Source organism: Xiphophorus hellerii, chromosome 1 (assembly GCF_003331165.1).
Source record: "Xiphophorus hellerii strain 12219 chromosome 1, Xiphophorus_hellerii-4.1, whole genome shotgun sequence".
In the NCBI taxonomy this organism is placed as follows: domain Eukaryota; kingdom Metazoa; phylum Chordata; class Actinopteri; order Cyprinodontiformes; family Poeciliidae; genus Xiphophorus; species Xiphophorus hellerii.
In genome coordinates, this window is record NC_045672.1 from 27,595,093 (window position 1) to 27,612,204 (window position 17,112).

Below are 17,112 nucleotides of genomic sequence, written 5' to 3' on the forward strand. Positions count from 1 at the left end.
GTTTAATCCACTTTACAGGAACTTTATGGTTTAATTTTAGAGTTGATGACATTTTTAGCAATTAGCGATGGCCAAACTCAAAATCAAAGCAAAATCATGACCTATTTAAAATCTACTAGAAAATTTTATCCAAATTATAAGCACTTTGGAGTTTATTTTTGAAATATTTTTCTGTTCAAGCCGACTTAACCTATTGCATATCGCTGTGTTACTATACCTGTCTAGATGACTGGAAGGCTGTTGGCCCATGGCTCTATGTTGGATTGAAGGACTGTGCTTTACTGAATTTGTTCCAGATGGAGGAGCGCCGTCTGTAAGGACAGAGAAAGCATCAACAGTCCTGTTAGCCCATTAGAAAAAGAAAGAAGAAGGGACACCCTCCTAATTAGCCGGACAGAAACCAGAGTGACGCCTGATTACCTTCTTCAGGGACGACAGTCAGTGTGACTGTGTTTCCGGCGTCTTTTATGAGCTGAACGATGTCGTTGTGCGACAGCTCCATGATGGACTGGCCGTTGACAGCAGATATACGGTCCCCCACCTTCATGCGACCTAAGCGGTCTGTGGGGCTCCCCTCAATAATACGACCGATTTTGTGCGGTATGACTGTCAAAAAAAAGATAAAAGGAAAAACTCTGACTTTTAGCATGTTTCTATAGCAGTGATTCAGTGGTATGCATCCTGATTCTACATCCAAAGGAATAGTTTGCTTAAAATAAAATATGTCACAGAACAGCAATGTCCGATATTTCGATGAAGGTAAAGAGCTTTTTTCTCTGTGTTTTAAGAGTTGCACAAAAAAAACTAATGAAGTCAGCTGTGGTTCTAGCGCTGTAATAACAAGGCAGTGTTTATTTGGAATGAAGTTTATTGAAATCGAGCCACAAATGCATCCCTTTCAGAAGAAGTCAAATTAGGCAGCCTGTTCATCGAATGCACCATTCGTTATGACGTTTGCAGTCGAAGGTAAGCCCAGTGATGCTGCGATAAGCTGTTTCTTTCCTGGAATGCGTGACTGACAAAGCTTTTATTGTAATTTACTTTGCATCATCTCTGTCCCAGTGCTTCTGTGTTTAACTCTCTTTTATGCATCACGGATAGAACTACTACTGCCATTACCTCTGGTTCTCTTTTCTGAATGGAATCATTAATAGAGTCATTTCTGAGTAATTATCATGTATTAGGGCTGCAACTAATAATTATTTTAGTAATTTGTTATTTTATCAATTATTCAGATGGTTAATCAATTAATCATATAAATTTGACATATTCTGCAGATTTTTCATTTAATCACTTAAACATTTTTATGCGATATTATAAATAAAAGATGCAAAAAAGGAAATGAATCAATTCCTTTTTTAAATAAGAAAATAAAAAAATGATTGGTAATAACATTTGCATTTTAGGCAAATGTTCAACTGTATATGCCTTCAGTATACAGTTGATCATTTGTAGCAAAGAATGCAACTGCAGCTAAAAAAAACCAAAACAAAAAAACTTCTCACTCTACCATGTGAAAATTTCCTCCGTTTCTACTCAACTTAACATTAATGCCAGGTAGGGGCAATTTGATGATTATTTTTTGGTTTAAATGATTAATAATTTGATAAAAGATTATTAAAATGATTTTCAATTAGGTCCAGGTAGAACTATGCCACTAAAAGAGTTCTGGGATGAACATATTTACAAACAAAGGTGTTTTTTTTTAACTTAAATGCAAAATGTACATAATTTTTGTATAGTCTTGCCTTAATTATTGCTCTGATAATGATGTTCTTTCAGAAAATTGAGTTTGGTGGAGTCTGTATACTTTAATTAATGACTAATCAATTACTGAATTAGTTGATAATTATTCGACAATTGATTAATCACAATTAATCGTTTTTCTTTCCCATAGAAAGTATTCCCGGCTCAGTGATTTCATTATCAGCTGTTTCTCTTTTCTAGACAACACTTCTGATTGATATATTGCTGCCATTAATTATGTATAGTCATAAATTTCCTAAAGACAGTACTACAGAATCACTGCGTCTGTGCTTCTGTTCTGTACAAAGCCACAACCAGAGTTATTAATAATGTACATTGAAATGAATGCATTTGAAACAAACAGAATTTGAACTTAGAGTCTATATAGATGGGGCTAAATTGGATTTTTGGCTCTTAATGTTGTTGTAAACTGTTGCTATAATACGAAACTTGAAGTAAATTCTTGAAACCCTCAAGCATATCCTGACCCATTGCTGTGCTGATTTGCATCAATTCTAAATCTGATCTAGGAAAACAAAAATCATGCATGTGTCGTGTTTGTGTTTGCTCCACACCTCCAGGTGGGGGTTTGTTCTTTGATGTGAGGATAACAAAACCAAAGCCTTCATTGTCTTTCCGTTGCAGGGTAACATCAAAGCTCTCTGGTCTGGGGAGCTGAGCAGGCTGGACGGCGTTTGGCGCCTCAACGCGAGGCACTTTGGGAGAGCTGTTGACCAGAGCCGACGCCACCTGCTGAGGCTGCTGGCCGCTCTCTTCCTCTTCGTCAGCCTCTGAAGAATGACGAAACACAAACAAGACAATGTTTGTGTTTTGACTACAGGCTAGTCCGTACAGACCGGTTTAACAGAACATCAGGGCCATCCCGTCAATGAGTAATTGGCTGTATGGTATTTAAAATGAAATAAAATTGTAATAAATAAATGTACATAAAAATTAGAGAAAATTAGTAACTGATTGTTTTGGTCACACATTCTCTAAAATAAATTATTGATATACAGCAACACAGGCGTATGAAATAGTCAAATGAAATAGAATTATATATTTTCTCATTTTATTTTCTAATCGTCTCATATATTTTTTAAAAGAAATATTAATATATGTATTATATTCAGTTTTCTTTTTAATATCACATATATTGATATATTTTACAAACTTATGTAGGTGTTAAATATGTGCTTTTGGCACTCAGGAGATTTATTGCTTCTCTTGAACAGAGAACAAATCTAAAGACACTGATATGTGAAAAAAAGAATGTGAGTCAGTCCCTTTTTGTTGAATGTTTGCTTTGTGATCTTCAACCAGCCTATTCATCTTTCTAAAAACCCAGCAATAAAAGCAGAGAGTCCTCATGACAGATGTTTATTTTCTGCACAGTCATTAGAAAAAGTGCTCCTGCTAAGGATAAAGTGGCTATTTGCGGGTTTAAAACAGCCTTATTTCAGCAGGAGGTATGAGCTACTGCAAAAACACTTTCAGAAAGTACTTTGAGATGTAAATCAGCTCAGCTTTTTAATGTAGCAACAAAGCAACCATCTTATTTCAACCTTTTTGTAAAATAGTTTTAATATCTTTAATGAAATCAAATTAAATCTTCTTTCAAGAGGTAGAGAAAGTGCCTTCAAAGCAGAAAGTCATCGTTTTAATCAAACTTCATTTATTCCAATTTTTTTTTTCCAACAGGGAAGTCACCCAGAGCAAATTTAAAGGATTACTGAGCAAATCCCACATCAAAGCTTTTTCCCCGAGGTTCTCCTCCAGCATGCTGATCTGAGGCAAATGAGGAGATGAAGGAACTGTGTAGCGAGTGCCCTCGGAGGAATGCAGAGCTGATTATACACAGCAGACCTACCTGTGTGTGTCAGCTTCCGGCGGACGGTCAGCATGACTTGGCCATTCCTCGCGGCGTTGGTCATCAGTTCCAGCACTTGTTTGTGCGACTTGCCCTTAACGGGAACGCCGTCTATACACAGCAACTCATCTCCGGCTCGCAAACGGCCGTCCTTCTCGGCTGCACCGAGTGGAACAATGGCGCCGATGTACACCTGGAGAAGAAATCGAAATGATCTGCGCTTGAAAGAGCACATCAACCTGGTGATGTGATTATAAGGAGTTTATATTAACTGATAGTCTATTTTGTTTTTGTTTTTGGAAACTTCCTATCATCCCACAAAATTTGTGCAACTCACCGGTTGATCTGGCCCCTCGCCACCCAGAACTCTGAAGCCAAAGCCTGACTCTTGGTTCCGTTTGATAAACACATCCAGATCCTTGGCATTAGGTGCTGAAGACAGGAAAGAAATAAGAAGAGATGGAAAGTTTTCACCATGGTCAAAAATGATTCATTTGGAATAGTCACATAAATCAAGAAATCACACTACAAGAAAATCAACCTTCAGGAAAATGTGTTTATGTAAATATTTGTTTTTCAAATGTAATAGAACATAATTTATTGTCTGTCAGTAGAATTTTTAGTCTACATTTCAGACTAAATATCCATATATCTTCTTTGTCTTATCTGAGATCAGATCGTGGAACTAATAAGTCCTGGGGGAAACGTAGGTTTCCTGTTCCAAGCTGCACTCTCCAGCTTTCTCTTAGGATTCCCAGGGGGTTCCAGTGCTTGAAGGGATATGTAGTTTATCTTGATTTCCCCTGGGGTTTACTCCCAGTGGTGCGTGCTTGGAAACCTCTGAATGGTGGCATCCTGGTCACATAACTGAACTCAGATATGGACTTCCTAGTTAGAACCTTGAAATTGGGCTTCTGTCTCTTTAAGATGATTCAGGCACAGCTGAATGAAAGATTCAAGGATTTCTCAAACATGCATGAAAGAATTAAAGCAACACTCCAGGTGTGTTTTCAATGACGGAATAAGATTATAACATGATGTAAAGCTCATAAAAGTCAATTTAAAGGTGAAATTGGTATTGGCAGGTCAAAGTACAAAACCTGGAGATTGCTATACTGAATTTGCAAATCTTTATCTAATACTTGAATGTCGAAGCAATTTTAAATCTCCAGAAGAGACTTTTGTAACTTCCAAGCGGGTTTGGATCAATCTCACATATCCAACCAATGAAATATATTGCAAAGCTGATTAGAGAGATGCTCAAGTAGAGCTGTCCGCAACTTACGCTTGCTGTCTAGCATAGCTTTGGACTTGAGGTAGAGCTCAGACGGGTCCGGTTTAGGAGAAGACGACCTCAGGGTGTTGGTAGACACAGGGAGCGCGTTGGAGAGCACCTCCGGCTGACTGAGGGTCTCTGTGCTGTTCGCCATCTCCTGCCGCTGCTGCAGCTGCACGACGGGCTGCGAGGCTGGGTGTGGCAGTTGGTGGGAGACGGCGTGCAGAGGATGATGGAGGCTGTGCTGGGAAGTAGCGTGGGGCATGCTAGCTCTCTCCTGCTACACACAACAGGAGGAAAGGGTAAACAGATGTGCATGTCCTCAGGTGGGTGAAACATCCATTAGTTGTGGCACATTTTCAGATCACTTGGAACATATACGGTTACTGTGTGTAACAACAGCAACAACAGATCATTTATCTAAGTGATTCAAGTCTAAAACAACCAGGATGCGAATAAATTTAGGATGGATTTCGTTACCAAAAAAAAGTAAAAAAATCCCTCAAATAGCACATCCGAGCAGAATGATACTGCATTTCACCAACAAAGCAGAGTGAGTAAAAGACTGTTTCTGCCTCATCTCCTCTCTATTTTCAAAGCGCAGAACAGAGGAGCAGCACAGTGACAAGCTGTTGAACGAGGCATATTATCTTACAACACCCAAGCACAGAATGATGTTAAGTTGCTGATTGCATGGAGCATGTGTGTTTACCCACACACAGCTCCAGAAATAACCTGGATAATGCAGGTTGCCTGAATAATGCAGCATTGCATGTGGGAGGCAGAGATAAAAGTAAACCAGAAAAAATAATGGTTTCTATTTTGTAATTAAACAGAAAATGGGTTTTCTATTACATCATCTTTTATGAGAAAACTGATAAAAAGAGTTTTACTTACAGGTTTTAATGATTTCACAGGAGAAGTTTGACCTATCGGCAGAGAGGTGAAAGTGAAGGTTAAATCCTTAAGAAAACATAGCTAACACATTATGAAATATATACCAATGACAAAAGGTGAGAATCATAAAAATCTTAGTTATAGGTTTTGTGCATTTATCCCATTTCTCTGTTCTCACCTTTACTAGATATGTTTTCAGTACTTTCCTCTCCGCTTCTCTCAAGTTTGAAATGGGAAGGGTGTGGAAAACAATGCGTACTATTACCACCAGGGGGCAGTAGGCTCAAGTATTACTGATGTTTGATGTGTAATTATAAGAGCAGGGCCAAAGAAGACCTGGAGCCATGGGAAAACATCCACCCCTCTCTGGGTGAAACCAGCCACCTGTTGCTGCAAATGCAACCCAGAGGCGCTGAAGCTGTCCGGTTTTTCACAAAACTCATCCCAGAGTGTGGTTTGCATTTGATCAGTAGTTTTTCTGAGTGGTGCTTCACATTTTTTCCATTTATAGATATTGTAATATTTCCTTGGAAGTCTATCTACTGTCTTCATTGTTCCTCATTTGGTCCACCAGATGCTTTCCTTGGCTGTTTATCCCCACCCAGTTCATTTACTTTGTTTGAACAATTCAGGTGTGGATTCATGCTTGGACTAATTTGGATTTCCTGCCTCCGCAGCGCCTGTTTGTTCCTTTGTTCAATAAGCTAATTAATGTATGTTAATTCTCCATCTGTTTCCTTCGGTCTGCACATCTGCATTTTTGTTCCGCCACAAATAAATGTATTAAAATGTTCAGTATGTTGCATTAAAACATACAACTGTATGTTTATTAAAACATGTTTATGGTATTAATAATATACAACTCTGGAAATAAATTAAGAGACCACTTAAAATTAACAGTTCCTCTCATTTGACCTTTTATAGGTATTTGTTGGCATAAAATGAACATTGTTCTTTTATTCCATGAACTACTGTCTCCCAAATTTCCAAGCAAAAATTTAGTATTTATTTTGCAGAAAATGAGAAATGGTTAAAATAACAAAAAAGATGCAATGCTTTCAGACCTCAAAAAATGCAAAGAAAACAAGTTCATATTCATTTAGAAAAAACAACACTAATGTTTTAACTCAGGAAGAGTTCAGGAATCAATATTTGGTGGAATAACCAGGAGGTTTTCAATGGGGTTCAGTGCAATGGGCTCCTAATTTTTTTCAGAGCTGTATTTATATTATCAAAAACATAAAGTTTAAATGTTTTTATGCTCTATGGAATAAAGTATAAATAGAAAAACATTTTTCTGTAGCAAGGACAGAGGCGCTGGTAAAGTTGATGAAAAAAATGAATGGAGTTAAATACAGGAGCAAATAAACAGATAGAGGCTGCAAAAAATAAGCAAATGGGTCAGAGGTCAACCTTTTAGCAGGACAGTGGACCTAAACACACAGACAGCGCTACAATTGGATGGCTAAAACCAAATTATATTCATGTGTCAGAATGGCCCAGTCAAAGTTCAGACATTAGTTCAAGTGAAAATCAACTTGAAAATAAATGGTCAGAGATGTTCTGTGTCAAATCTCACTGAGCTTGAGATGTTTTTGAAATAGGAAAAAGTAAAACTTTCTATTATTTTTCTTGAACTCCATATTTTTCCTTACTTTGTATTGGTCCATCACATAAAATCTCAATGAAACACTCTGACTTTTGTGTGAAAGGGTGTGAATACTTTTACGAGGCACTGTAGCTTAATTTTATTATGAAAATCTTCACAATTTCCCTTATTTACTTTCCATCATCTGCAATTCTGACTGCTGGTTGAAACTGAAGAAAGTCCTAATCCAAGCCTTTGGGGGTCTTCTGAGAAACCTCAGCAGCATTTCATCTTTGATTTCCGGAAAGCTGTGATCCTATGCTTTCGTAAAGCTGTGACACACACGCTCACACATGCAGCATATGCACGTGTGCGATTAATGCAGATACACGACAAACCCCCGGGAGCGTGGAGCAGAACCCGGCTCAGCGCATCTGATATGTGGGTGCAACACTGATCTCCTGAATCTGGGCTATACTGCACTGCAGCAAAGGCAAAAAAAGGAACAAGCCCTTCAAATCAGGGAAAGCATGAAGCAAGAAGACAGGCGGTGATTACCCACCACGCTCTGAGTCTCCTGCCTACTCTCTTTCTTTCTCTCATGGCAGCAAGTGGTTCAGTGAAGCTGCCATCTCTTCCGAATGCAGCTCTCTCCCATGTGACCGAGCTCCACTTCCTCCCCGTTTGGGAAGGTGCACAGTAGATGATGCAGAGCTGGCGTTGGCCAGAGCGTGAAATTGCTTTATTAAACATTGGGAGAGTCCGTGTATTCAAGCAAGACAGGAAGCACGCAATCCATCCTGTCATTTATAAATTAAAACATTGTACACAGTACAGGAACTTTCATCTCCTCTACAGTTGATAGATCTCAGACAACAGGAAGGATAATGTCAGCGTCTCCTCGGGAATTAATTTTGAAAGCAGTCTGGGAATTTTGTATATTGTTTTTTCTTTTTGATGGCAAAAAAAGTGAGTCAAAAGCACAAAGCAGGATAGAAATATGCAAGGGGATTAAAAGGATTTCAGAAGAATTGGAATAAACTGTCACCTTGCCTCCAGGCTTTAACACCTGTGCACTGTCTGAACATAATACTTGTAGATTAACATTCAGAAAGATTTCACAGCGTGTCACAGCTGTGGTGCTAGCAACTTACCACCTGAGTCTCCTGGCTTAGCACCAAAATACATTAGATCTGTTGTTTTTGTATCAACCTTGTATCTGCATCCCAGAAACAGAACCAAATACTGAGAAACAGCATTCACCTTCTACACACCACAGCTCTGGAACAAACTTCCAGAAAACTGCCAAAACATTGAGTTCCTTTAAATAAAGACAAAAACCCGCCTTTTTAGTGTTGTCTTTGATCAGTAGTAAGTGGAACATTAATAAACATATTTGATGTATATTTGCTTGAAGATTTTGATGATGGTATTTGACAAACTGCATCATTTATTGTTTATTTCATAATTGTTGACTGTATGTTTTTTAGTCAGGTAAAAACCAGCCCCTTGTTCCACACTTTGTTTCATATAGAGGGTCTGAACTCTCGCTATAGAGAAACAATTGCTTCCTGGAAGCGTGGACTCTATCAAAGTTTTACATTTTGCCCAACCGCTAATGTTTGTTCATGATGTACAGTACAGACCAAAAGTTTGGACACAATTGTGTGTCCAAACTTTTGGTCTGTACTGTATGTAACCGGAAATTGCCTACACTGTAATATGAACAACCAAGACAGAAGTGCTGAGCCAAGCAAGATGGCTGTTAATGTTAATTCAATATTTGTAAGCATGACCAACGTGGACTGAATGGCTTTTTTCACGTTCTCCGCTGCCATTGCTTACAACTACAGGCAGACTACAACTCTGAAACAGTATAGAAGATTGACGTGATCATTCACAACTTCTTCTGTTCGCTCATTGACCCGGTTGCAATTCTACTGGAGAAATCCAGGTCAATGGGTGAAAGTCTACACTGAGATGTGAAGTTGGATTTGAATCAAGCGGAAATGTGCAGAAAAGCAATGGCCAGGCTAGATATTTATATGAAGTGAAGCGCTTTGAACTGCTTTTACACATAAACTTAACTTGAGCCAGATTTCCAAATGTTTACAGCCACTCACCTCCTCTAAGCACCAGCACGTTGACCTCGCTGCCCACCGGCAGGTCTTTGAGGATGTCCACTACCTGAGCGTGGCTCAGCGTTTGGACGTTCTGCCTGTTGATCTCCTTGATTACGTCACCCTTCAGCAAGCCACGGCACCACTGGGCGTCCAGGATCATCTTGACCTTCTGCCCCAAGGGGCAGTCTGCGATGGCAAAACCGAACCCCCCTGGCCCTTTCACCAAGGGTACGCTCACTAGCTCCGGCTGTAACAGGGTGGGGTCTGGGCCCTCCTGGTTGTGGGCGAGAGGAAGGTGCTGCTGTTGCTGTGGGTGAGGCTGGTGATGGTGGCGTCCGCCGTTGCTTAGGGCCGGTACGGCAGCACTCTGGCGTGAGAGGTGTCCTCCATCCGGGACTGTGAAATGGGGCTCCTGGGGATTGGAGGAGGATGGGGAAGGGGAAGCTTCTTTTGAGGCGCTGAGTGAGGCTGATGCATCTTCGCTGCTGTTAGAGTCCTCTGGCAGAGGGTAACCCCGACACAAGACCAGGTCCACATACTGGTTGATTGGGATGGACTGAAACATCTGAACCACGTCAGCGTGAGTCTTCCCCAGCACACAAGCCCCGTTAATGTCCACAATGACGTCACCTCGAGGAAGAACAAAGAGATTTCATAAAACTACAGCTGTTGAAAATGCTTTAACATTCTCAAAAGTGAAAAATGGCTAAATTAAATACAGAGCAAATACAATCACATCTATATTTCACTAGTAAACTACAAACTTCAATGTATTTTGTTGGGATTGTGGGTGTCCCAACTTTTTCACTTCTGATACGATAACAATATTGCAGTTTTGAGTGTTGGAAAGTACAGAAGTTGACCCAATGCAATATCAGCACGAGTCATACATATTTTTATTGCTTATTTCTTAGTGTGGAATGCTAGAAAAGGCTTGTTCAAGAGATATTGCACAAACAATAATCAACAACAATAGATATTTTTATGTTTCTAGGTGTGCAAAGTTGGAAGACAAGTCCCAAAATAGCTGTAACTGTAATCATAGCAAAAGGTGGTTTTTCACAGAATTGACTCCACAATTTCCAGAATTTTATTGGGAATAATTTTAATTTATCTTCCACTTTCCAAATATGTTGCTACATTACATAAATGTTTTACCAATCAACAGTATATATTTGTACATAATTTTATTATGGCAACAGGAAGTAGGAAGGTGTAAAACAGCACAAGATAAATGACATGCTCATTCTTTTCCACCTTCATCTCCCTGTAAAAGCTGGAGCTCTTGTCCTGCCAAACAGCTGAACCGCTGACTGGCCAGCTGGCTAAAAGCCCAGAAGAAGATCCATCCCACCTACACAATCAATACCTTCCCCAAGCAAACACAGCTAAAGTTGCACTCCTTAAATGAACTCCATAAACTAACATGGTGGCTCTGACTCATTATATGGTACTACAGTGTTTTACCTAAAAACATCCCAAAAGGCAAGTGGAATAAACATTCTCCGAGAGCTCCAACACTGCACATCCTGGCATGAATAAATATAGCAGGTCCATAGTGTTAAGATGCAAGGGGAAGTTGTTCCAGTTGAATGCTCGCTGTTAAAACCCAATGAAATTAATTACATTCATCTTTTGGTACAGTCAATTACCCCTCCCCTCCCTCGAGGGAAATGAGACAGTGAAAATAATTACTCTCTCTGTTCCACTTTCTCGTTGATTCTCAGCAGCGGTGCTTGTGTGGCGATCAATATTAGTGTTATATGAATCCTAAAGCTTTTTTTGCACAACAGTTATTCAAATTAATTCAGTCGCCCTACATGTGATCACAATGTCCACAGACAAATTAAAAGGTGAAAATCCCTGCATTTTTGTACTACCCCATTGCAACGCCTTTTACTTGAAAGATTCCTGAATGGCTTCATGTAGCGCTCACCCTTCAACTTACATAAGACAGGCCAATTAAAACTGCAATTTATGTTGGATATAAACTCTGACCGTAAACTATAAACTAGACGTCTGTTTTATTGATGACTTCTTATTTTTATTACTGATCATAACACTGCCTTATGTGATTAAGCAATGTGATACTCAGTGTGAAGTATCCATGATCCACTTTCTTTACAAATGGTTGCCTATACCATATATAAAAGGTCAAGAAAACAGTGTACAAGTCAAATGCACATAATTTGGGACTTATTGTATCTGTTATTTTTTTGTGTCACTACAGTCTCCTTAGACACATTTTCCAACACAAACAGTGTTTTCAAAGTGTTTTATTTGACAGAGTAGTGATCTGGTCAGACAACTGAGCTTTTTGGAAAGCATGAAAAACATTATGCAAGACGGAAAGCTTAAATTACCCTGACCTGATCATCAAAGTGGGGAACAACATTCCTAAACATGCAGTCAGAGCTACAATGGAAAGGCTTAGATGACACTATTCATGTTTTAGAATGGCCTAGTTAAAGTCCAAACCTAAATCCAAATAAGAATCTTAGACAGTGTTTTAAAACTGATGTCCAAAGAGACTCTACATAATCTGACTAAGCTTGAGTTGTTTTGCAATAAAAAATGGGCAAAGACCACCATGTCTAGATTTACAAACCTGATGCGAATGCACCTTAGCAGACTTAATTGCAGTGAAAAGTGGTTCTATGATTCAAGAAAGGAGGTTTGAATACAAATTCACACTTTTTCACATCTTTATTTGTAAAAAGAAATTGTGAAAATCATGAATCTTTTTGTTCCACTTTACAATTATATGCTACTATGTGTTGAGTGGATAAAATATTTCAAAGTCTGAACAGTTTTGGAGGCTCTTTAGATCAGTCTGACCTCTGACTGCTAAACAGTTGGTGTCCAGAATTCAGAGAACACTATCATTGCTCTGAGGCAATTTACCTGGGGCAATCTTGTTGTCATGTGCTGCAGGCCCATCAGGAAGGACGTTTTTGACTTGAAGGAACTCATCCGGTCGGTCTCCTCCGATGATAGTGAACCCAAATCCCAGCGGGCTTTTTTTAAGTGATGTCTGCAAGATGGAACCCTGCAGCTGAGATGGATCCCGAGTGAAACCACGCAACCCTGTAGCAGGCTCCTCTTCTGTGGAGATATATGGAAAAATGGAAAACAGAGATAGTAAGTAGAGAATGCAAAAGGTGGAAAGGAATTTGATCCCAACAACACACTCATAGCAGTTAGGAGGGAGGCCAGTTTCCCGTTTTGTTTCAAGCTTATCTTTAACCACACATTTTAATTGTTTACTAAATGACGACATAAACTGTTGTTGTTTTGCAAGTCAAACCTGTATTTATGCGTAACTGCAAAACACATTAATGCCTTATCCATTTCTCCTTTTAGCATTCCAGAAATTATAACCAGAGAATCACTTCACACATTTACTGCATGCATGGTTCGTATACTGATTGGCCGACATTCAGTTGAACAGTGAAGGATTTTATTTCAAACTGTGGCCTGTATCACAGCAAACAAATCATGTAGAACATAAAATCATATCAGAATTCTTGTTGATCTTTAGACACAGCTTTTTTATAGACCTACAAACAACACATATATAGTATCATATTTGACTTTCGCCAACATGTAGACCTAACTTTCAACACAGGTTTTTCCACCGTCTCCAACTGGTTCTGGGATCCACATCTTTCCTTATTTGTTTTCACCTAGTGTAGGATTTCATCTTAGAAATATGCACCAAGAACAACCAGAGGTCTAAATTCTCTCAGTTTGAAAGGTGTTGTCCTTCCCATACACCATGTAAACACAGGATGCTAAGAATAAGGCCGAAATAATAAAATGGGATTTAGAAATTGCTCTTTACACCTGACTGCGACACACTCACCTGTCATTAATGAATGTGTTAATATTTAGCAAGACTGCAAGATTCAAGTACAACCCTAATACTTACATATTTGTAGAGTTTTCATTTTGCAAATGTTTATACTTCAATATTATTGTTGGATTTGAAGAGGATGCAAAACACGTTTTTGTTTCTAGATGTATTTGTGAAATAAAATACAAAGTTTTTGTTGTGCCTCAAAAACACCAGCAGACACTTCTAGAAATTTGATGCAAATTTAGTTCTAAATTAAAGTGCATATAGTATAGTATATATGTGCACCAGGTAATCTTCTTGTAAAGTCAGTTTACAATTAGATTCTCATAAAAATAGGTTCTCGTAAAAGAGCAAATGGCTACAGAATGTTTCTGTAAAATGATGAGCTTCTCTTTAATCTGCCATCTGTCTTCTTCATGATTGCATTCAAGCACCGACGACCTGCCTGACAGAATATCGCTCACTGATAGTAATTATACAAACAATCAAAGAACCCTCAGTTTTAATGCAAGCTCAATCAAATCTTTTATAAAGCCAGTAAACATCCAAACATTTAAACATCAATATGCAAATTGGAAGGCAACTTGGGGTTAAGTGCCTTGCCGAGGGACACGTCAACATGTGGGGAAAGCTGAAATCGAACCCACAACCTTTCGATTGCAAGACGAGCCACAGTGGACCTAATGCTTAAAGACAAATTTGAACCAGTCTTTTATAATATGAAATGATTGAGCAACAAGCAACTTCGAAAAGCTCCACAAACTAGAACAAGCTGTATAAGTTTGCATTTATTGTTGATGGTTGATTTACTATTGATTTTGTCTAATCAATATAGGGTCAAAATAAGTTTAAAAATATGTTAGGTTTTTGGTTCAAGTTTAGTTAGAAGTCATTCCATACACTTAATTTTAGCCTGTCTCAGGCATTAGGAAATGTGTTTTGATGTGTGTTTGGGTTTCTCATATGACTGAAATAGTCCGACAGTATTTAACTTTAAACCATCTAAGCCAAACTGTCACCTTTTGCGATCCAAATCTTAGAGTCTGCTTTTTATGCATAGTTTTGCTCCTTTGTGGATTAGAAAAATATAACAATTGATTCTTAAAAGACTAAAATAATATGGCGTCCCTGCCAGTTACGAGTGGTAAACAATTCAATCTCACTTTATGTGAGATAAATCTGTTTTGTTTTCCCTGTAAACTTCACAGTAAGTTTCCCTTGTGATGCAAGGTGTTGATCATATGAGGCAACTTCACAGAAGACAGGAAATAAATTCTATTGGACTATAAGAGAGAGTGGAGAAAGGGAGGACTGATGAGCCAGGAAGAGACAGAAAAGTAATAGAGTTAGCCTTGACACAAAGAGGTGAATCCTAACTAAATCCTAGGCTCCTCTTCCCCTGTGAGAGCGCCAGTTATTTGCTGGGTCCCTGCAGGTCGGGCTTTGTTCCTGCCTGGTTCCCACACTGATAGACAGCTCGACATCAATCTCATTACAGGGGCAGCGCAGAGAGGAGTCCTCCCTGCCTCCCACACCACTCTCTCTCTCAGTGTCGTAGTGTCATGGGATTTTGATTTGCATAACTGCACTGCAATTGGCTTATGGACGTGACTGTTTTTAAAGTGAAAAGCAGAGACAGGTCGCGCAGAATTATATTGACACAAATACTTTTGAAGGGCCCATATACATTTCCAAAATTCCACATTCCAAATTGAATTTATATCAGATATTTCTATTGTGTTAAAGACTTAAATCAGTGCTGGGTGATGTAACTTTAAAATAAAATCTCAGATTTTTTCATACCAGATTTGCTTTTAATTGATTTTTCCCCTCGCTTTCTTTTCTAAAAAATAAATTAAAAATGACAGAAAATATTTTCAAAAAGTGGCTTTTATTTCAATCATCCCTACTTGAGTTGTATGACACAGTATCAGAGCAAGGCTGCAAGAATTTTGGTTTAATTACAAAAATATAGTCATAATTAAAAAAAACTTCAGAAGAATGGATCTGATGTGACCAGTTCAGTTCATGTAGTTCTTTCTTTGAAACAGACACAGTTGGTTGCATAATCATTTAAAAGTCTCTATTGCGGTACAACTATATTCAAACAAATTTAAACTGGAAAGTATATTTGTCAAACAAGATGGCCGCCCTGTGCATGCTGACATCACTGAACTATGGAAATCCAAGGAGTGCATTGATGAAAAAAATCCAGATTGTCCAAAAAATGCATAGTCAAAAACCAAAAATTTGATTAGTCCATAAAATCGATTGATCAACTTTACTAATTTTAATACAGAACTTGGATAGATGGACTTTTGAATAATGACCAACATAAACAGGGCTCTTGCTCACACCTACTTCAGATACGATCATATTTCCTCAGATTAGAAATAGAGTTTTGTATTCCACACATTCACTGACTTTTTAAGATGGAATGTGAACCCTAAATTTAGCTCTACGGGCCTTACAGCTTGTTTTGATGAATGTTAAAACGTGTCTGCTGCAGGTAAAACGCTCAACCTGCTCAGTCATGTTCACGCTGTGCCTGAAAAACTATTTCCTAAATGATCCCCATTAAAGCAGGATGGACAGAAACCATAGCTGGAAAGCAGAGGCTACAAACCAAAGCCATGTTTACACGGCCCTGATTAAGCTGTGGGCAACAATGGGACAGTCTGTTTTCTCAGGGGGGCGAAGTGATTATGTGAAATGTCTGACAGGATTGTCAGTGCTGTAATTATGGCCTGAGTGCAGTGCCGTGCTCCGCTCCTGTGCCCCGTCGCCATTGTGTGACAGGTCAGCTGAGGCAGCCTCGTCAGAATCACGCTCAAGAGCCACCTCACGCACGTTCACACTGGCCATTAATTCTCATTAACGAGGGTGGGAAGGTGCAGGGTGGGCAGTTAGAGCTGGAGGCGGCGACGGTGGCACACAGACTGCAGAGAGACTCAGCTATGGGAGGTGGGATCTGCGCGCAGCAGACTGAGGCGGACAGATCTGTCCGAGGGGTGTCTGAAACACAGAGGCCGACTTGAATACTAATACGGACATGCTCTGTGTATGCACACTTGGAGGACCGTAATAGCTCCAACTCCTTTTACAACACGGGGGCCTTCATTTATCAGACTCTAGTGTTTACGGTGCAGCGGATGATTATATCAGTCAAGCTGCAGCATTCCTCGCATGTGGGACATGAGAAGTAGCAGAAAGGCAATTTATGACAATAAGTCACACACAACTGCAGTTACCCCTCTGTCCTCCCATTCCTCTTCCCTGGCACCCTTCCTCTGGTCTGCAGAGATATTTAAGCAGCTGTGAATGACAGGGGGCTAAAGTAGCATTCAAAAAGACCTCAGAGCCTTCCCTATTTCATATCTACTTGTCAAAGTGAATTCTGCCACCCAGTGAAGAGTCCTTTCATTATTCAAATTGAATATCATAGCTTCCGAGGCTATAAGCTGTTTATCAGCAGCCTGTCAACTGTTAGAACATCCTCAGAAGACATTTCATCTTAAAGCAGAAGGTTAAAGGGCTCCCAGTGTTTGGATAACACACATAATGTGATGTTTTAAGAAGTGCAATGATGGAACATCTGTGTTAACAACGCTGTTGTCCACGCACCAGTTCTTAAAGCAAAACGTGCCACGTTTTCGCATGTCACTAACTATACTAATCAGCCGCAACATTTTAACAGTTAAAGTAAAAAAAAACTGAGGATTTCTTACAATTTTCCTTGTGTGGAAACGAGCA

General features: G+C 39.2%; 1 protein-coding gene across 4 annotated transcripts in view; it reads right to left on the bottom strand.

Annotated features, from left to right (window-relative positions):
* Positions 1 to 17,112, bottom strand: part of magi3a (membrane associated guanylate kinase, WW and PDZ domain containing 3a) — a 142,441-nt gene that overhangs the window by 9,085 nt on the left and 116,244 nt on the right. For 3 of the 4 annotated variants that reach the window (XM_032557814.1, XM_032557832.1, XM_032557840.1), the window contains exons 9-17: positions 12,405 to 12,605; positions 9,501 to 10,130; positions 5,790 to 5,821; positions 4,902 to 5,172; positions 3,954 to 4,048; positions 3,617 to 3,809; positions 2,322 to 2,537; positions 421 to 606; positions 218 to 311 (exon numbers count right to left, since the gene is read on the bottom strand). In XM_032557814.1, coding sequence (XP_032413705.1) covers positions 218 to 311; positions 421 to 606; positions 2,322 to 2,537; positions 3,617 to 3,809; positions 3,954 to 4,048; positions 4,902 to 5,172; positions 5,790 to 5,821; positions 9,501 to 10,130; positions 12,405 to 12,605 — 1,918 coding nt within the window. The remainder of the gene's footprint in view (positions 1 to 217; positions 312 to 420; positions 607 to 2,321; positions 2,538 to 3,616; positions 3,810 to 3,953; positions 4,049 to 4,901; positions 5,173 to 5,789; positions 5,822 to 9,500; positions 10,131 to 12,404; positions 12,606 to 17,112) is intronic. The other variant, XM_032557824.1, reaches the window with a different exon arrangement.